Below are 22,707 nucleotides of genomic sequence, written 5' to 3'. Positions count from 1 at the left end.
TATCATAGAAAACATTAGAAAATCTATTTTCTACTTATATTCCATTTTTATGATTCAGAAAATTGCTGTTATACCTTCTGTTTTGATTTTGTTATAACAGTTGGTATAATGCAGGTTTAGTCATACATGGCTACTCCATTAATACATATATTTTTGTACCCTGACCATGAAGTAGGGGTACTAATATAAGTACAAGTCACCACAAGAGTTCATTTAGTGCTTACAGTTAGCCATAAATTATACATGTACTGTATAATACTACAATAAGCAACGATATATGTGGTTTGTAGAAATAACTGATTAATAAATTTTAATATGTAAATACAATGATTTATCAGTTGTGAATTCAGAGTTGAGAAACAGAGTCTTACCAAAGACTTACAAAAATGGTACAGAAAACTACCTTGGTAGGTGCTAAGAATGAAGAGGTTAGTGGTCTAGTGTCCGTCTAATGCGACTGGGTGGGAGATGATGTACGTCTGTGGCATGATGTTCCATTGCTAGATATGACTATAAACTGCCACACTGCAGACATAAAAGCATTATGACTGAAATATTCTTTAGAGCTGTATTAAAAATCCAAATCACACGCATAAACATGCGTTTAAAGTGTTATAAGATGCATGAATGAGACTGCATTTAGAACTAGCATGATATTGTAGCTCAAATGTTAATATTTGACAGACACAGGCCTTGTTCCTAAGACGTTTTTTTTAACCAATCAAATTAATGTTTTCACATATATGGAAGTGAAAAGCTTCATTTGAAATGGTAACATGATTTTCCATATCAAAAATTGCAGAGCTTATTCTGACAGATTACCAGTCATATCGCTATGATGTCTGCAGTGTGGCTGTTTAAAGTGATGTCTGGCACAGAGACATCACGCCGCAGATATGTAGCATAATGTCCCACCCAGTCACATTATCCTGACACCAGGCTGACCAGTCCTAACACTAACCTCTTAATGCTGAGCGCCTAGCGAGGCAGCTGTTACTACCATTTCTAGAAGTCTTTGGTGTGACTCAGCGGGGGTTTGAACTCACAAGCTCCTGCATCTGGGGCGGATGCTCAAACCACTAGGCCACCAGAGAGGTGATCTCTGAGTGAGATTGGAAATTTAAAAGTTGTGCTTTATTTATTTTATTATATTTATGCACCTAATTGACCACAAGTCAATTGTGCATGGTGAATCATATTGGCCAATGATGTGTGAGTGTCATAGTCATCGATTAACATGAGTAATGATATAACTCAGATTAAACTCTCCACCTTTTTTAAGAAGCTTTTGAAATCTGCATCAGTGGTGATATATATATATATATATATATATATATAAAATCCATTATATGCACAGGTATTCCAACAGAAATTTTGAAAATGGATGACAGATCCATCCAACTCTTTGAAGAGGCTCTAAAAGATGGAAAGGAGACTGTATACAGCATACGAATCATGGTTGTCGGGCACATGGGTGTAGGCAAGACAACCCTGGTAAAGCGGCTTCTTGGGGAGGAGGTGAACATTTCTGAGAGACATAGTACAGAGGGCATAGATGTCTATGTCAATTGCTGTGATGTTTCTTTATTGACCCATGAATGGACAAGGCGAAAGAAAGGTATACTGACATATATAATCATAAAAGAATTACCTCACTGTATTTATGCATATGCCATGAGGTGGAATGTATTGTGTTATACTGTTAAGTCTGTCTTGTGTCCATATATCTATTTTGCTTCTCCAGAGTATGTTTTCCAGCATCATAAGTTATAAACTTTGTTAAGTAGAAAGCATTTGGGACAAACAAGAGACCTACCTGTATAGCTTTCAGGCTGAAATGGTTTAGCAATCAATCAAGGGTCACAGGGGCTAAGAGACTGAAACTTTCCACACAGTTAACAATTACAGATTTTCAAGATGGCTACCATGGTGACCACACTAGACAGATCAGTACCAATTTAGGTCCAACTAGGCATTATAAGAAGATCCTAAGTGAAAACCCCATGTAGATGGGACCATCTATATAGGAAGATGGTGGCCATATTGGATGTCCAAGTCGTACCATTTTCATTTTGACCCAACTGGATCATGGGATGAATGTCATGTTTAAAGTTTCATGTCAACGAGACAAGTATTTAAGGAAAGGATTTGTAACAAACTTGCACCAGCAAAAGAATGGACAATGGGCCATCCCATTAAAACATCTGGCCAATTAGCAGTAGAGCTAAATGTGGTTTCTGTAAGAAAATTGTAACCTTGCTGGTCTAAAAAATTAGTTGCATTTTCATACCATCCAGATTTTGATGCTACAAAGGATCAATTATCTTTAACAATAAGAATAAAAAAGACAACATGCAGAAGATTTATTAATTATTTTTTTTATAATTATTTTGTCAGGATGATATATAAAGAGACCTGTTCTCTTTATCAATTTACGTATTCTGTTTTAAGCACAGATATATACATAATGCTAAACACATTGTGTGTTTCTTGACATCTTTATCAAATATGTTGACCATTCTCTGTGGATGGACGCATATGAGACACAGAAAAATTTTCTTTTGGGGTTCGAAGGTCAAGAGCATATGGACAACAGTAAAAATGATTTCTGTCTAACCATTTAAATTATGTACTGCATGTCTTGACTAAATGATGAAAATGGCTTGCATTTGAGACAACGAAATGCATTAATTTTTACTGTCTGCCATTCAAAATATGTACATTTTCTCTTGTTATCTCTTCTTAGATTTCTCCTATGATGTAAACTTTGTCTCTGAAAATTTGCATCATAATTCTATTTAGATTTTAATAACATCTTTAAAGATTATGTGTTATAACACCATGGCATTGGCATGTGTTTGCAGATGTAAAGGCAGAACTTTAAAACCACATGACCTATTGCAGAGGGTAGGGGGAAAGAGTTTTCACATGGCCATGCAAATATCCTGATGTGGATTCTTCATTTGCAACTTTGAAATCTTGCATCAACTATTAGGCCAAAAAAATGTCCTCTGTTATTAGAATTAGGGCATTCAGGTCTGTTTTTTAATTGTTGTATATATTTAATGTAATTGTTTATTTTGTTTATCATGCATGGGGGGAAAAAGTGCTATGGTCAGCAATGAGAAACAGGGACAGTCATCCGACTAGAAACATAATTTTGTTGCAGGTGGTGGTGGTCTTGCATAACTTTTCCCTCTCTGACATAGTACAACCAAGTTTGTAAAGGAACATCCTTTGATTTTATGCCATGTTCATCTGTGTTTTGTGCAGATTTCCAAGAAAAGGGCCCTTTTGCCAAATTATGGGACATTCTGCCTATTACCGTTTTGTTTGGTATGAATCTTATTTGCTTCTTACAGAAGCATGAGCTTGAATGTTTATACTAAATTCCTTCCAAATACATAAATCTAATTTTTCTTCACTTTTATGTTAAATTATTGCATTACTAGATAATGGATGTCTGTAGATAGCCAAGTGCTCTGCATAATGTTAAAAGAAAAATACAGGTGATATTTCATCATCAAGTTAAGCGCTTTTTATAGAGTTCATAATGTAGGAAACGGTTGATCAAAGTATAGTGAATAGTGAATGTCCATGGAAGCAGGAACACTATTTAGAGGTCTCGCGGGTCGGTGGTTCTTTCCGGGGTTTTCCCGGGTTCTTCCTCCACCATTAATACTGGCCGCCATGTATAGCCTATCGTGTGCTGCAAAATGGCGTTAAACCCTACAACAACAACAACAACAACTATCTAGAGGTCTGGATAATAACTGAAATAACGTAGTAACTAAACAAAGCTCCATTATCAAATGAATATTAAAATCTTGCTATTTTTGCCAAGATGCCAAACAACTGAAAGGTAGTTGAACTCTGGAATCTGTTTGTTTATGGCAGACATGATTTTGTTCCATTTTAAAGTGGAATTCTGCTTTTCTCCTGACTTGAATCAGATTTTGCTTGATATAGTCCATTTTTTATATCATCTCTGGTCCACTTGTTTTAAAATGGTCTTTCCGGTCCCATTCCAAAGCGAGCCTTGTAAATTATGCATTCCTTATCTTAGTAAGCACATGATTCTCATAAAAAGTATTCTGATTGGTCATAGGTTTAAATTCATCCAGTGAATTGTTGTGTAATGGAAACTGATGGCAATGGAAAAAAGAAGCATGCTTGCAAAACATGGTTTTTTTGAGATGTTGAGAGAGACCATGAAAGGAAAAATGTAGATAAAGGTTTAAAAAACATGGAAATGGGAATGGCTGGAGCGAAAAGTTGACGGAAGTTTAGTTGGTCAGTTTATAAGAAAACTGAATGCTAGAGGACTGGCATTTTGTGACCTCTGCAAGAAAGATCTGAATTACATAATTCGAGTTGGAAGAGTTTGGAACACACCTACAAAAGAATCTGCATATGGAAAAATTGAACCTCAGAAGGCATCTGGAAAAAGTGCAGTTAATTACTATCAGAAGAAAGATTTCTTGCATGAGAGAACAGATGTAGCTCTCTGTCAGAATATGCACACTGCATGTTGCCAATATAAGCACCAGCTTGAGAAGGAAAAGAAACAATTGCACATTGAGCCAAAAAAGTCAGTGGTGACAAAAAGGAAGGCTAAAGTAATCTTTGTCAAAGCTGCAAAAAGGGCTTGACTGGCATATCAACAGGCTGTGTCCATTGGAGAAAAAGACAAGTGAATGTATGGGATTATTTGTATATAGTTGATGTCCTTGGGTGTTTAATTTACAGATGTGTTATGAAAAGATAGAAGTATAACATATTTGCCGTAGAATTAGACAAATTACTGTGACTTAATTATGATGTGAACACTAACATGCACATGAAATAACTTCAGCATCAACAGTATTGGAGAACAAATTCGTGTGACTATAAACATTGTCAAATTATTAACGTCAAGTTAAACATTTTTGGTAAGTTTGTTAGTTTTTCAAGTGATTATTTTAGATTATTCTATGATCATAAGTTGCACCAGGAGCAGTTTTCTTTTAAAGTGTAAAATGCCTCGCAACAAACAATTTTGAACTTGTGGAAACAATTATGAAAACACAAGACATTCTTAAAAAAGATAAAAGAAAAGCTGTAGAAAGCATGGGACAAATGACACTGGATAAATTTTTCAAGCTTAAGAATTCTTGGGAACATATATGTACATGTATTGTATTGAAGTGTCTATTGGAGACAGATGATGTGATCTGTAACATTATTATAAAGGTAATTTTAAATCTGTATCAATGACTATTCATAACATTCTTTTGAAAATGATATAACTGTTTCACATTGATTTCACAACATGCATGTGATTTTTAAATGAAAATATTAAATGTTTTAGAATTAAATTAGTTGTGACTTTCTCCATATGTATTTACTATTCGCATTTGTCATCCCCCTCTAGAAAGGCCACTCTCATTATAAGGCCACTTCCTTGCTGCACTAGGGGTGGCCTTTTAAGAGGGGGACTACTGTACTTTTGTGCTAAGTAGTCAGGTTCCGTGTCTCTGACACTAAAATGTGAATGGTAGTGTAAGGGACAAGCCATTTGGTTTTGGGTGGGTGGGTGTAAGATGTTTTTTAAATAAGAAGTTCCAGCTCTAAATTAGTTGGAAGATTTACTCCTGCTCTGAATTGAGAAAACGTAAATAAAATTGATCGCTTAGATAATTTTGGCAAGAGTTAGGAGGCAAAATTGGTGGCGGTAAATTGATGATGTCAATATCATGCACATATTATGATATGACCTATGTTGTGTGTATTGTATTTTTAAAATATACTTTTATCTTTGACATGTATTTGCATAACTGTATGTGCTGCTTGCATCCTGTATGCACCTTTTGGCTTTTAGTCACCCTCTGTTGCATGCTAACCTGCTTTGTAACATAGCTACATGGTGAGTGGGATCTGTCCTAACACCATATAAGCCATTAACCAGGCAGTCTTGGTAGGAGAGCCTGGGAGGTCAGGTTAGAAGGATTGCACCTGCTGATTTGTGTATGCACTTGGTTGTGTTTGTTTGGTTTATCATTATTGCTTGTGTTGATGATTTGGAAGTTTAACATAGCTTGGCAGTTTGTTTCAATGTCTATCATTGGGACATCATGCTGCAGACATGTAGAATCATGTCCCACCCAGTCACTTTATCATGACACCAGGCTGATTAGTCCTAACACTAACCCCTTAATGCTTAATGCCAAGTGAGGCAGATGCTTGTACAGTACGATTTTTATAGTCTTCATTATGACTCGGGCAGTTTGAATCTAGGACCTCTTGTATCCACTTAAATCACCGAAGTGGTTTATCGTTCGAAACTATGGCTCAAATTAAACAGCAGTCCATTCACTAGTAGACTTTCTGTCTACAATTTCAATAGTCCAATGGCTATTTAATCTTGATATGTATCTGACATTGTTTTGTGGGAAGGATTAGTGAAGATTCAGGAAGACAAGTAAACGTCTGACTCTACTAGTCCGATGGCTACAAAGAAATTTATGTTAGGCTTTGGCTAGCTTAAAGATCAAATAATATTTTATTCTGGAATAGATTTATTAAAACATAAGTCAGATATTACATCTGCCATCAAATCTAGACTCTCCCTCCCCAAACAGATTGCAAGTCCTCAACTTTTATAATATAGTAAAACATGAGCGACCACCTGTCATTTCCGACCACAGTCATTATGCATGGATCAATTTTATTATATAAACGCTGTTGGGATCAACCACCTGTTGAAAACAACCAGTGACCATGATGTCTTGGCAAAGTATGCATTTCGATACTGCTGTGAATGACCACATCGCAAAAACGGGGATAAACTCCACGGATCTTTATTTAGTCTTTGTACAAATGACTGCTTATAACATTCTAAAAAAGTAGGCTGGATACTGATAGCTGAAATATTTTGAGTGCTTATTGTGTTTTATTCTTTCATTGTAAACAAGACTAAAGTACATGCAGCTTATTCCAGCACTTAGTCTGGTTCCAGGCCTTTTCATAGCTACTGCCTGTATGTACGAGTAGGACCCAGTGTCCTCGGCCGATAAATCAGCTCCTCACCCGTGATGATGTTTGGGTCAGGGGCTGATTCACATTCGCAGCCACTTTTGTCTGCACACATCTTTGTACATTATATACACTTGCCTGTATTTCTTTTGACTGTGGAGCTACTGTCGGCTGAAGGGTTCTTTTGGTGACGTGTACAGTATATTTCTGAAGCAAGCTCTGTGTTTGGTGACTTGTAAATTCACTTGGAATAGTACATCCATCTGTTGTGAGCTCATTTAAATTTCGCGCTAGATATGGCTGTTACCAATTACCAGTATGTGATTAAATTGTGTGCAGGATTGTTCGGCAGTGATTTGTATGCAGCAAAATTGCACAGTTTAATGAACAAATGACATCAAACCTACATATCCATTAGCATCAACACAGATTTGGGGGGTTGATTTACCAGACTACCAGTGTCCCTATGAACAAGCATATCATGCGAACAGAGACAGACAACAGTGACCGTTAAGTAACCATTTGTAACAAAGGCTGCTTGAATAGTCAAGATTGTTCTGATAAAAAACAACCATAAAAAAACACAAAAAGGTGTCTAGCTACTGGTTTGTATATAGTGACAGATGGTACAGTCAATAAACCAGGCTAATGGACATGTAGTGAATTGCCATTGTAGTGTCGAAATTATGGCCGTGGTTGAAAATATTGTTTTGTCTTATCATCGATCAGTATCAACACAGATTTGTAGGGATTGTTTTGTCTTTAGAGCTAATCCGTATTGCTTGGATGCAAATAAGGGCTTTGTCAGTATTACAACTGAGCAATAATAATGTTAACACTTGTACCTCGATAACAATGGAAGAACCTCCAACTAAAAATAGATACATTTTAATGCTGGAGAAAATAATTATTGTAACTGAAAAAAGTGGAAAAGTGCAGACCATTTCTGCTATTATTTCCACATCTGATTGGGGAATGATAGGCCAAATTTTCAGGAATATCTCATTTGGCAGCACATATTGACACTTTTCCACAAAATTAAAATTCATGTTGTATTAGTCGGACTTGACTTACTCTGATATTGTTGTTTCTACTAAATTCAAATTCTCATTCAAACAGATGTATGTGTTTTCAAGTACGGTTGTCCAACTCTTTCTGTTCTAGCTTACTAGAATGCGATGGAAGCTGTGAATACCATAATTGGATTACACTGCATAATTCTTTTTTCGACTAAATGAATAAAAATGTACTAATATTGAAGAAAGTATTCAGATAGCTTCATTTCTTTCAAGATACTCAAAAGTTGTAAATTTGAGACATGAAAATCTCTTTCCATTTTTTCTGGCAAACTGACCTGTGATAAAAATGTCACATATGCCAACAAAGTAATAAAAAAACATTTGGCGAATGTTTCATTTGTCTAGTAATATTAGATTATCAGTACCTAAGCTTGTGTGAATTCATCTTGACAACACTGGGTACCATAAATGTACCAAGAAAAATTTATCTTTCTATGAAGCCCACATGATACCCCCACCCTCATTCCTTAGGGTCCAATCCTAATGCACTTAATACTATTTACTAATGATTCTTTTTGTTCTGAATTAGTTTTCTTGGAACATATGCTGTTTGGTATATTTTTTCATTCCTTTGATTCATTTGATGATAGTAACTTATGTTTATATGTATGGTACAGTGTTCTAATGTTTGTTTCTTTGGTGGGAATTGAGATACTATTTTACTTACAGAGAAAACTATCCTTTTTTCTATGTAATGATTTGATTGTTTTAGATTTTTTTTGTTTTGTTTTTTGTGATGTTGTATGGCTAAAGAATTTATAGGCATATTGAAAATGTTACTTTTTAGTGAGATATTTTAAATGGCTAAGAATTCTATCCTGATATTATCAAAAGAATGAGAATGTGGTTTTTCATTTTCCTCTATTCATTTGAAAGTGATGAACTCCAGAGTTTACGCAGAGAGTCTCAGAATAATGCTGGAAACTCCTGAGTTTCAAGTAAAGAGTCCAAGACTCGTTATCCTAACCTTTGTTGAGAGACCTCATTGAAATTTTGGGTTTTATTGCTTTATATTTCCTGCAAGGCCACTGAAGGGCCAAATTTGATTTAAAGCAAGATCTCCTTTAATAAGTAAGTTTGACAGGCACTGATCATTGTTTAGGTTCAACTCACCTTTGCAATTCCTAATCAACTTTTAGTAATTTTTAAGGTAACTTGTTGCATTTTTATTTTATGGAAAATGATTTTTAGAAACCATGACCTATGTTTCATTTGATGTCCATTATGGTATTTCATGCTATGCCCGTCATATTTCATGTTGTATGCTATTATTTCAGAAACTTGGGTCATTTAGAAATAATCATAGGTTGCAAATACCTTTATGTAATTCTTGTTTAAGAAATTCAAAACCAGATGACTTTTGCTATTGATATTTTAATTCTGCACTAAATACTAACTTTTCCAGTATTCAAAGCTTTTAGTCTGTAATTGTGGAGACAGGTTGCAGCATATTTATCTGCAATTTCTTTGTCTGCTAAAATAACCATGTCCACTCATGTTGGTTAGGCAAAAAGAAACGTGTTTCTGGTCAGCTGACTGTCCCTGTTTTTCGTTGCCAACCCTTGCATCTTTTTCCCTGTTTATGCTATTGAGCCAGTTTTGTCCAGTACTTGAAACACTTAGAACACTAAATATATATATATATATATATATATATATATATATATATATATATATATATATATATATATATATATATATATGTATGTATGTATGTATGTATGTATGTATGTATGTATGTATGTATGTACACACACACACCAAGCTTTAATTATTATATATATACAGAGAGAGAGTTTTTCTTTTACCTAACCTAATTTAAACACCAGTGCAATTTTTTAAGCCTAATTTTAGAATACCAGCAAACTGTTATTTTAGTTTGACGCAACACTGGTTGATGTGGGTTGGGTGGGGTGATCTTCTCTAGGTAGACAGTTCATTTGATATGTTGTCTAATATGGCTTCAACAGTGCCTACGGTATCTTGAAAATGGTTCTAAGGTGGCGCTCTACAGTTTTGTATTTTGCATTGGGTTAGATTTTTAATGAAAATAAATCACCGGTTTTCCTCACTGGTTAAACTATTTAAAAAGACCTTATGAGGTTAATTTAGATTACACCTCTTGAAAGAAAGAAGCTGTTTTACATTGGAATTGCATGCAAATTAATAACACTATCATTATTCACATTGGGACTTCATGCACATTACTAACACTGTCATTCACACTGGGATTGCATGCAAATTAATAACATTGTCATTCACATTGGGATTGCTTGCAAATTAATAACACTGTGTCATTCACATTGGGATTTCATCCATATTAATAACACTGACTGTGTCATTCACATTGGGATTGAATGCAAATTAATAACACTGTGTCATTGACATTGGGATTTTATGCATATTAATAACACTGACTGTGTCATTCACATTGAGATTGCATGCAAATAAATAACACTGTTATTCACATTGGGATTACATGCAAATTAATAACACTGTGTCATTCACATTGGGATTTCATGCAAATTAATAACACTATCATTCACATTGGGATTTCATGCAAATGACAGTTTCATCTGCTTCGTCTCCTAAAGATTAAGCATCGTTATGACATTCTGAAAACAATGTCAGCAATTCAGTTTCATGATGGCAAAAGATCAATTAATGATCATCTCATTGCTCTGTGGAAATTCCTTTTATTTTCAGCTGAAATTGGGGTAGGAAGCAGGTTACTTCTAAATGGAACCAGGCACAGCTGTTTATTAGTGTTTCATTTAAATGGATGCTTCAGTGTCTAAAAGAAGCTTTTGGAAATTCCTTTTATTTTCAGCTGAAATTGGGGTAGGAAGCAGGTTACTTCTAAATGGAACCAGACACAGCTGTTTATTAGTGTTTCATTTAAATGGATGCTTCAGTGTCTAAAAGAAACTTTTTGTTGACTATACCATCACCGCTTGTTCAAAAGAGTGATACTTGGATCTCTTTTTCATATTTGGATAGCAGACCTGCTATTTTATTGTGTCCTGGTGTCATCTTACACCAAATGGATCATTTTATGTCAAGTGGCCAGGGGTGGGAATTCAACACCTCAAACAAATCTGCAAAAAATATATGTTGAAGGACATGTTGAGGGATGAAGACCCACATAATATTAGGTTCATAGCTCAAAAATTGACTGAGAAACAACTTTCTGAAAATTGAGTGTCACTGATAACTTGCGAAAGCATGTAGCTGGGGTAGATTTTCATATAAATGTTACCACATTTTTAATTGGGATGGAGAGCTCAAAATCACAAGTCCTACAGAACATTTTGTGTAGATCACGGATCTGAAATGATCTTGAAGCTATCTTGCATGGTTGCCACGTTATATGGCTACTTAACCCCTATCCCAAACAATGTAGGATTTTGCAACAATCCAGCTTCGACATGCAGATAGATAGTGATGAAATATTGGGCATGTAGTGAGGCAATGGATGATATTCCATGATTAATCTGTATAAGAGACCTGTAACTTCATTAGATCTTTAGATTTTGTGACTTAAAGTTGTTTCCAGGGCATAAACGTTTTCTCTTATTGAAAAGGTCATGGAACCCCATAGATGACCATTAAATTGAGGGGATTTAGACTTCATTTCATTGCCTCCAACATGCCTCCAACATGTCAAACAACTGTTCTGGTTCTTGTCATCTTGATATGTTTTGGAATTTTCAACATTTCTGGAGTATCCATAAAGTGGGATTTGTGCGGTTTTTGGTAAATCAACCAGGGTAACCCAGAGACCCATTCTAATTGGGAATTTAGACTCTGTGACCCTGAAAACCTTATAATTGATATATTACAACCCTATGTGGGGTAATGCAATATTTACAAACTCAAAATCCAAGATGGTGGCGAAAAAGAAGAGTTTTCATGAAATAAATGCGTCGGATGACATAGTACCTTAGTTATATTCAAAACTTTTTTTGTGAAGGGGGCAATTTCCCAATATTTCAAAGTCTGGCCCATTTGATATAGAATGATAGTAATTATCCTACTTTTATGCAATGGCTGAAGTGGTGAACATGGTACAAATCTACACCACTTCCAACTACCTTCTCTCCCATCAACCTTCCGGACATATTTGCACATTTCTTCTGTGACAAAGTACAAACCATTAGAGATAAGCTTGACACCACAAGTTAAATTGACTCGTCGTCACCATACAGTTGGGATACAGAATTTGAGCGGCAACCATTAACAGCATTTGAACCTGTCTCTATGGATTTTGTACCTACAATCCTGATGAAGAGTGCACCAAAGTCATGTTAACTTAATCCAATTCCAACATTACTGCTGCTTGAGTGCTTAGATCCAGTATTGCCTTCTTTAACTGATGTTATTAATACCTCTGTCTCATCTGGGGAATTCCCATCATTTTTCAAAACTGCCATTGTAAAGCCTCTGCTGAAGAAACCAACACTAGACCATAATGATTTAAAGAACTACCGCCCAGTTTCTAAACTCCCATTCATTTAAAAAATCTTAGAAAAGGTTGTTCTATCCCAGCTTGTATCTCATCTAAATTGAAACAGTCTTTTTAGCAATGTACAATCTGCATATTGCCCTTGCCACAGTACTGAAACTACTCTTCTAAAAGTAGTTAATGACATTCTCTCTGCATTGGATAGCGCAGTCCTTACCCTACTTGATTTGTCTGCAGCATTTGACACAATAGACCATGATATATTACTTCACCATCTCCAGCATGTATTTGGCATTCATGATACAGTGTTATTGTTGTTCAAGTCCTACTTGGTCAACTGGACAGAAATTGTGTCTGCAAATGGAATACACTCCAGCCCAGTTGATCTATGTTGTGGTGTTCCACAGTGGTCTGTTCTTGGATGTGTTCTCTTCATTCTGTACACTCAGTCGCTTTCAAGTGTCATAGATCATCATCCAGTGTCTCATCAACTGTACGCTGATGATACCCAAATATACAAATCTAGCCACCCAACTGAAGTTTATGCTACCATCCAAGGTGTAGAGAGGTGCATTTCTGATGTGAAATCATGGATGACTTGTAACAAGCTACAGATGAATGATGATAAAACTGGGGCCATTCTGATATCAATACAAAGACTTTCTCATTCACATCCTTTATCTCAAGCAATAAATATCAGCAACACCAACATTAAATTCACAAAATCAGTACAAAACCTAGGTGTTACTCTGGACAGTACTCTCATTGCACCAACATGTCATGAACCTATGCAAGGCTGCATATCTTGAGCTGAGACGCATCAGCTCAATTTGCAAATATCTTTCAGTTGATGCCACTAAAACACTTTTGTGTTCATTAGTACTTTCAAAACTGGACTATTATAACTCATTTCTGTCTGGTTCATCTCAATATCTGCTCCAGAAACTTCAAAAAGTTCAAAACATATCTCCTCGGATCATACTTAGAGTACCACGATGAAAGCACACATTCCCGCTGCTCTGTACCCTACACTGGCTATCCATTCGATCCAGAATCAAACACAAAATTTGTTCTCTGTGCTACATTTCACTGTCGGACTCTAGTCCAACATACCTATCCGACCTCATCCATGTGTACACACCAGCAAGTTACTTATGCTCCTCTTCTGACAATCGTATACTCATTATTCCAACTATGAAAACAAAGTCATATGGACAGCGTTCTTTTGCATACCAGGGCCCAGTAACGTGGAATGAATTGCCCACTGAACTTAGACACAAAGACACAGTGATCCCATTCAAGAGGGCTCTCAAAACTCACTTATTTTGACTGCAAGAACAAACTTAAAGACCTAATAATGTTTCTTACCTAAATATTCTCAGCATGGTTTTTAATGTTTTCTAATTTCATGGTGTTTGTTTTTGTAATCATATCATTATATGTTTTTTATCTTATAGGTGTTGTCTAATGTTGTAAAGAGCTTAGTGCTTCTGAAGATTAGGTGCTATACAAAGTCCTCATTATTATTGTTGTTGTTATTATTATTATTATTATTAGTATCAGTATTAGTATTATTATCTGTTTGAATGGCTCAAGCCGCTCAACCAAAATTAACACTTCAATGCGCAAAATTATTTTGGCACATATCAACAAGTTTTCATACTTTCCTAATCAAGTTACTTCTACATGAACATTCTCAATAACAATGATATCTGATATTTCTTCTTTCCGATTCCTGAGTGGCCGAGTGGTCTACAGCGCTCACCGTTACGGATCACTGCCATCTCACCTCTGTCTGCGTCGGTTCAAGTCTCGGATTCGGCTCATGTGGTTATGTGAGAAAGCTTGCCAGTAGCTTCTCGTGGGTCGGTGGTTCTTTCCGAGGTTTTTCCTGGTTCTTCCTCCACCATTAATACTGGCCGCCATGTATAGCCTATCTTGTGCTGAAAAATGGCATTAAACCTTACAACAACAACTACAACAAATCCGTTTCCTTTGCTAATCTTAAGCTCGACAATTATAACATTCATCTTGAATAGTAAGCATTCAATAACATGATATTATAGGCTACACTACAATAGTGGATAAATGAAAATAACTAGAATCTAAATGTATAAATGAAACTTTTTTCTTTATCATTTTAGTGTATGTGGTCAACAGCGTATGCTAAATTGCGACAGTAAGATAGTGACAAATGGAAATCAGATGGATTTTTTTGTCAAATAAATGACACCTTTCCTCAGCCAGTGTGTAAAATTAGCATTCTCATTTGATGATAATTCTTGTCAGTATTCAAAAACAGTATCGACAGTGGCTACCCAAGTCTTTTTTTCAGAAGCCATGGTTCTAGACCCTATTGCATCTGAGGCAAAAGCTGTGTATTACATGAACCCATAAAATATGTCCTTGAGCCATAGGGAACCCACCCCCTTTGCCTGTTCAGGCTTCTAAAGATGCTTCAAAAGTTTAAAGATAAACTTCTTTTGTTCCTAACAAGGTTTAAACCACAGGCACTTGATTTCAGGGGAAAACTAATGATAACACGCTCTCCAACTAATTGGAGTGGGTGTTATCATTAGATTCCCCATGAATCATTGTGCTGTAAAATTTCATTAGAGCTTGATTGACAGATGCAAAGCATAATTTAGCTGTATTCAGTGTTCTTCTGTTTTCAGATTCAGAACAGGATTATAAACTGCAGCGCCTTGTCAAGGTCATAAATGAGAATTACCAAACAGGGAAAAGAATATTTGATGTGGAACAAGATGCAAACTCTAATCAAAGGGAGAGAACTAATGTCAGTCATATGAGCCATCTTGCTGATGACAAGAATACAGACGTACTATATCACCGTTCTCAACAGCAGAACTTGGGTCAAAATATTTCATCTACATCTAATCTTCAAGAAGAATCATCTTCAACTGTAGTTCAAAGGAATCTCACTCAGTCTGAAACAAACACAACGTCCGAATCAGAGCCTGGAGAAAATGTTGCCACTGAAAATGACAAGACAGATCCATTAAGGGAAATGTTAAAATTATTGCAACAAAATCCTATTAAAGCAAAACAAGATGTAATCAAATATGCGCATTTGACAATGTTGGACTTTGCAGGGCAGTATGCCTTTTATACAACACACCAGTTGTTCCTTACAAGACGTGCCATATATCTCTTGGTTTCAGATGCCAGTAGAGATGTCAGTGATCTTGTAGAAGATGAGTGTTATTTTGACAGTAAGGGGATAATGAAGTGCAAAGTTCATGGTGAGTTACGACCTGTTTCTACCAAATTAATAAATGTGTCATTTTTGTGTTCCAGATTTGCTGCTGCTTTAGTTAGTATTATCCATCTATAATTAACTGGTTCCCTCTCAAACTAATGATTTATGAATATCATTTCTACTTTCAGAAATCTATAAGATAAAATTTCACCCAATAACAGTATTTTTTCCACTCCACTATTTTAAAATTTTAATTAACAGCAAGCTGACTTACTGATTCAGAAATATGGAACAACTAATTAAAATGCATTTCCAGTAAAGTCGATGGGTGAAGTTTTATTTGGTCAGTTCCACAATTAGGATGGGAATAAAAGTCAGTTACTGTTGCAAGTACCTTTTGTTCTTAATTGGAGTTGAGGCTTCACAAATACAGCATTGTGTGAGGGACTGAATGTGAGTATTGTTTATAAAATGTCTTGTCAATAGGTACATGTACTTCATTCTGATATTATTTACAGTATCAATATGTATTATCTTTTGACTTTTTCAGACCTAGTTGATATTTGGATGAATTCCATACATTCATGTGCACCACCTGACATAGAAGACTTGAATTCTGGAAATTCCAATATATCGTCTTATAAAGTCATCCCTCCACCAGTGATTTTAGTGGGAACACACATTGATCAAATTCCGCAGGTATTTAAGTTTGTCACTAACTCCTGAAAGTTTTAAGATTTCACAAATTATTACCATATTCTGTTGATATTAGGATTATTCTGGACTGCACGAAGCTGCAATCTTATGAGAATCAGGAACATGACAGTTAGTTCTTTGCCTGGACTCCTGATTTACACAAGTTTTACTATAATTAGAGGAAGCAGGCAAAACTTTCAATGAGTCATTAATTTGAATCCATGCAAGTTTTTGAAGTTGTATAGTAGTGAAATAAATATTTATCCTTTTCTAACAAAACAGCATCAAAGTTACAAATGTAGTCGGGACTCCTAAGTTGCAAATTAGAAATATAAATTATACCATAGTCAAAGTAATACCTGTTGATACCTTAATAAGCACCATGTCCCCACCACTTTCAAATGTAGTTAGGAATCATAAGTTGCAATTTAGAAAGATAAAGTATACCATAGTTAAAGTAATACCTGTTGATACCTTAATAAGCACCATATCCCCACCACTTTCAAATGTAGTCAGGACTCATAAGTTGCAATCTAGAAAGATAGATTATAGCATAGTTGAAGTGGTACATGTTGATACCTTAATAAGCTCCATGTCCCCACCACTTGGACAGCTCATATGCAGCTAGAATAATAGCAAGTGTATGCCGATGCAAACCACCATGCAATATTAACTCATCTCATTGTAGACATGAAGAGCATATGTAATGATGTGTTATCTGTTATTTGTTTGTCCATTATCACAGGATTGTTATCATTACTTCTCCAAAACTACAGGGAGCATTGCTATGAACCTTTACACATATATTGATATGATGGTCTAATTGGACCTTATTAAAAATGGTACTGTTCTGACATACAGTATATTGATGTGATGGTCTGATTGGACCTTATTAAAAATGGTACTGTTCTGACATACAGTATATTGATGTGATGGTCTGATTGGACCTTATTAAAACTGGTACTGTTCTGACATGCAGAATATTGATATGATGGTCTGATTGGACCTTATTAAAAATGGTTCTGTTCTGACATACAGTATATTGATATGATGGTCAAGTTGGACCTTATTAAAAATGGTACTGTTCTGACATACAGTATATTGATATGATGATCTAATTGGATCTTATTAAAATGGTTCTGTTCTGACATACAGTATATTGATATGATGGTCTAATTGGACCTTATTAAAATGGTTCTGTTCTGACATACAGTATATTGATATGATGGTCATGTTGGACCTTATTAAAATGGTTCTGTTCTGACATACAGTATATTGATATGATGGTCTAATTGGACCTTATTAAAATGGTACTGTTCTGACATACAGTATATTGATATGATGATCTAATTGGATCTTATTAAAATGGTTCTGTTCTGACATACAGTATATTGATATGATGGTCATGTTGGACCTTATTAAAATGGTTCTGTTCTGACATACAGTATATTGATATGATGGTCTAATTGGACCTTATTAAAATGGTACTGTTCTGACATACAGTATATTGATATGATGGTCTAATTGGACCTTATTAAAATGGTTCTGTTCTGACATACAGTATATTGATATGATGGTCATGTTGGACCTTATTAAAATGGTTCTGTTCTGACATACAGTATATTGATATGATGGTCTAATTGGACCTTATTAAAATGGTACTGTTCTGACATACAGTATATTGATATGATGGTCAAGTTGGACTTTATTAAAAATGGTACTGTTCTGACATACAGTATATTGATATGATGGTCTAATTGGACCTTATTAAAATGGTACTGTTCTGACATACAGTATATTGATATGATGGTCATGTTGGACCTTATTAAAAATGGTACTGTTATGACATACAATATATTGATATGATGGTGTAGTTGGACCTTATTAAAATGGTACTGTTCTGACATAGAGTATATTGATATGATGGTCTAATTGGACCTTATTAAAAATGGTACTGTTCTGACATAGAGTATATTGATATGATGGTCTAATTGGACCTTATTAAAATGGTACTGTTCTGACATACAGTATATTGATATGATGGTCATGTTGGACCTTATTAAAAATGGTTCTGTTCTGACATACAGTATATTGATATGATGGTCTAATTGGACCTTATTAAAATGGTACTGTTCTGACATAGAGTATATTGATATGATGGTCTAATTGGACCTTATTAAAAATGGTACTGTTCTGACATACAGTATATTGATATGATGGTCTAATTGGACCTTATTAAAATGGTTCTGTTCTGACATACAGTATATTGATATGATGGTCATGTTGGACCTTATTAAAAATGGTACTGTTCTGAAATACAGTATATTGATATGATGGTCTAATTGGACCTTATTAAAAATGGTACTGTTCTGACATACAGTATATTGATATGATGGTCAAGTTGGACTTTATTAAAATGGTACTGTTCTGACATACAGTATATTGATATGATGGTCAAGTTGGACCTTATTAAAAATGGTACTGTTCTGACATACAGTATATTGATATGATGGTCAAGTTGGACTTTATTAAAATGGTACTGTTCTGACATACAGTATATTGATATGATGGTCAAGTTGGACTTTATTAAAATGGTACTGTTCTGACATACAGTATATTGATATGATGGTCAAGTTGGACTTTATTAAAATGGTACTGTTCTGACATACAGTATATTGATATGATGGTCAAGTTGGACCTTATTAAAAATGGTACTGTTCTGACATACAGTATATTGATATGATGGTCATGTTGGACCTTATTAAAATGGTACTGTTCTGACATACAGTATATTGATATGATGGTCTAATTGGACCTTATTAAAAATGGTACTGTTCTGACATACAGTATATTGATATGATGGTCAAGTTGGACTTTATTAAAATGGTACTGTTCTGACATACAGTATATTGATATGATGGTCTAGTTGGACCTTATTAAAAATGGTACTGTTCTGACATACAGTATATTGATATGATGGTCTAATTGGACCTTATTAAAATGGTACTGTTCTGACATACAGTATATTGATATGATGGTCAAGTTGGACTTTATTAAAAATGGTACTGTTCTGACATTCAGTATATTGATATGATGGTCTAGTTGGACTTTATTAAAAATGGTACTGTTCTGACATACAGTATATTGATATGATGGTCTAATTGGACCTTATTAAAAATGGTACTGTTCTGACATACATTATATTGATATGATGGTCTAATTGGACCTTATTAAAATGGTACTGTTCTGACATACAGTATATTGATATGATGGTCAAGTTGGACTTTATTAAAATGGTTCTATTCTGACATACAGTATATTGATATGATGGTCTAGTTAGACCTTATTAAAAATGGTACTGTTCTGACATAAAGTATATAGATATGATGGTCAAGTTGGACCTTATTAAAAATGGTACTGTTCTGACATTCAGTATATTGATATGATGGTCAAGTTGGACCTTATTAAAAATGGTACTGTTCTGACATACAGTATATTGATATGATGGTCAAATTGGACTTTATTAAAAATGGTAGTGTTCTGACATACAGTATATAGATATGATGGTCAAGTTGGACCTTATTAAAAATGGTACTGTTCTGACATTCAGTATATTGATATGATGGTCTAGTTGGACTTTATTAAAAATGGTACTGTTCTGACATACAGTATATTGATATGATGGTCTAATTGGACCTTATTAAAAATGGTACTGTTCTGACATACAGTATATTGATATGATGGTCTAATTGGACCTTATTAAAATGGTACTGTTCTGACATACAGTATATTGATATGATGGTCAAGTTGGACTTTATTAAAATGGTTCTATTCTGACATACAGTATATTGATATGATGGTCTAGTTAGACCTTATTAAAAATGGTACTGTTCTGACATAAAGTATATAGATATGATGGTCTAGTTGGACCTTATTAAAAATGGTACTGTTCTGACATTCAGTATATTGATATGATGGTCTAGTTGGACCTTATTAAAAATGGTACTGTTCTGACATTCAGTATATTGATATGATGGTCAAGTTGGACCTTATTAAAAATGGTACTGTTCTGACATACAGTATACTGATATGATGGTCAAATTGGACTTTATTAAAAATGGTACTGTTCTGACATACAGTATGTTGATATGATGGTCTAGTTGGACCTTATTAAAAATGGTACTGTTCTGACATACAGTATATTGATATGATGGTCAAGTTGGACTTTATTAAAAATGGTACTGTTCTGACATACAGTATATTGATATGATGGTCTAGTTGAACCTTATTAAAAATGGTACTGTTCTGACATACAGTATATTGATATGATGGTCAAGTTGGATCTTATTAAAAATGGTACTGTTCTGACATACAGTATATTGATATGATGGTCAAGTTGGACTTTATTAAAATGGTTCTATTCTGACATACAGTATATTGATATGATGGTCTAGTTTGACCTTATTAAAAATGGTACTGTTCTGACATACAGTATATAGATATGATGGTCTAGTTGGACCTTATTAAAAATGGTTCTGTTCTGACATACAGTATATTGATATGATGGTCAAGTTGGACCTTATTAAAAATGGTACTGTTCTGACATACAGTATATTGATATGATGGTCAAGTTGGACTTTATTAAAAATGGTACTGTTCTGACATACAGTATATTGATATGATGGTCTAATTGGACCTTATTAAAAATGGTACTGTTCTGACATACAGTATATTGATATGCTGGTCAAGTTGGACTTTATTAAAAATGGTTCTGTTCTGACATACAGTATATTGATATGATGGTCAAGTTGGACCTTATTAAAAATGGTACTGTTCTGACATACAGTATATTGATATGATGGTCAAGTTGGACTTTATTAAAAATGGTACTGTTCTGACATACAGTATATTGATATGATGGTCTAATTGGACCTTATTAAAAATGGTACTGTTCTGACATGCAGTATATTGATATGATGGTCAAGTTGGACTTTGTTAAAAATGGTTCTGTTCTGACATACAGTATATTGATATGATGGTCAAGTTGGACTTTATTAAAAATGGTTCTGTTCTGACATACAATATATTGATATGATGGTCAAGTTGGACCTTATTAAAAATGGTACTGTTCTGACATACAGTATATTGATATGATGGTGTAGTTGGACCTTATTAAAAATGGTACTGTTCTGACATTCAGTATATTGATATGATGGTCTAATTGGACCTTATTAAAATGGTACTGTTCTGACATACAGTATATTGATATGATGGTCAAGTTGGACTTTATTAAAATGGTTCTATTCTGACATACAGTATATTGATATGATGGTCTAGTTAGACCTTATTAAAAATGGTACTGTTCTGACATAAAGTATATAGATATGATGGTCAAGTTGGACCTTATTAAAAATGGTACTGTTCTGACATTCAGTATATTGATATGATGGTCTAGTTGGACCTTATTAAAAATGGTACTGTTCTGACATTCAGTATATTGATATGATGGTCAAGTTGGACCTTATTAAAAATGGTACTGTTCTGACATACAGTATATTGATATGATGGTCAAATTGGACTTTATTAAAAATGGTACTGTTCTGACATTCAGTATATTGATATGATGGTCTAGTTGGACTTTATTAAAAATGGTACTGTTCTGACATACAGTATATTGATATGATGGTCTAATTGGACCTTATTAAAATGGTACTGTTCTGACATACAGTATATTGATATGATGGTCAAGTTGGACTTTATTAAAAATGGTACTGTTCTGACATACAGTATATTGATATGATGGTCTAATTGGACCTTATTAAAAATGGTACTGTTCTGACATACAGTATATTGATATGCTGGTCAAGTTGGACTTTATTAAAAATGGTTCTGTTCTGACATACAGTATATTGATATGATGGTCAAGTTGGACCTTATTAAAAATGGTACTGTTCTGACATACAGTATATTGATATGATGGTCAAGTTGGACTTTATTAAAAATGGTACTGTTCTGACATACAGTATATTGATATGATGGTCTAATTGGACCTTATTAAAAATGGTACTGTTCTGACATGCAGTATATTGATATGATGGTCAAGTTGGACTTTATTAAAAATGGTTCTGTTCTGACATACAGTATATTGATATGATGGTCAAGTTGGACTTTATTAAAAATGGTTCTGTTCTGACATACAGTATATTGATATGATGGTCAAGTTGGACCTTATT

The 22,707-nt window shown here is 34.5% G+C and overlaps 1 protein-coding gene across 1 annotated transcript in view; it reads left to right on the top strand.

Moving 5' to 3' along the window:
- The window catches only part of LOC149784518 (uncharacterized), an 84,824-nt gene that overhangs the window by 5,430 nt on the left and 56,687 nt on the right, over positions 1-22,707 (top strand). The window contains exons 3-5 of the mRNA XM_089933001.1: positions 1,358-1,618; positions 15,234-15,821; positions 16,329-16,477. Coding sequence (XP_089789127.1) covers positions 1,358-1,618; positions 15,234-15,821; positions 16,329-16,477 — 998 coding nt within the window. The remainder of the gene's footprint in view (positions 1-1,357; positions 1,619-15,233; positions 15,822-16,328; positions 16,478-22,707) is intronic.

The sequence above is a fragment of the Sinohyriopsis cumingii genome, chromosome 14 (genome assembly GCF_028554795.1).
Source record: "Sinohyriopsis cumingii isolate HCF-2022 chromosome 14, ASM2855479v2, whole genome shotgun sequence".
NCBI classification, from domain to species: Eukaryota; Metazoa; Mollusca; class Bivalvia; order Unionida; family Unionidae; genus Sinohyriopsis; species Sinohyriopsis cumingii.
The sequence above is the reverse complement of the archived record's forward strand: the minus strand, read 5'-3'. Positions and strand labels throughout refer to the sequence as shown.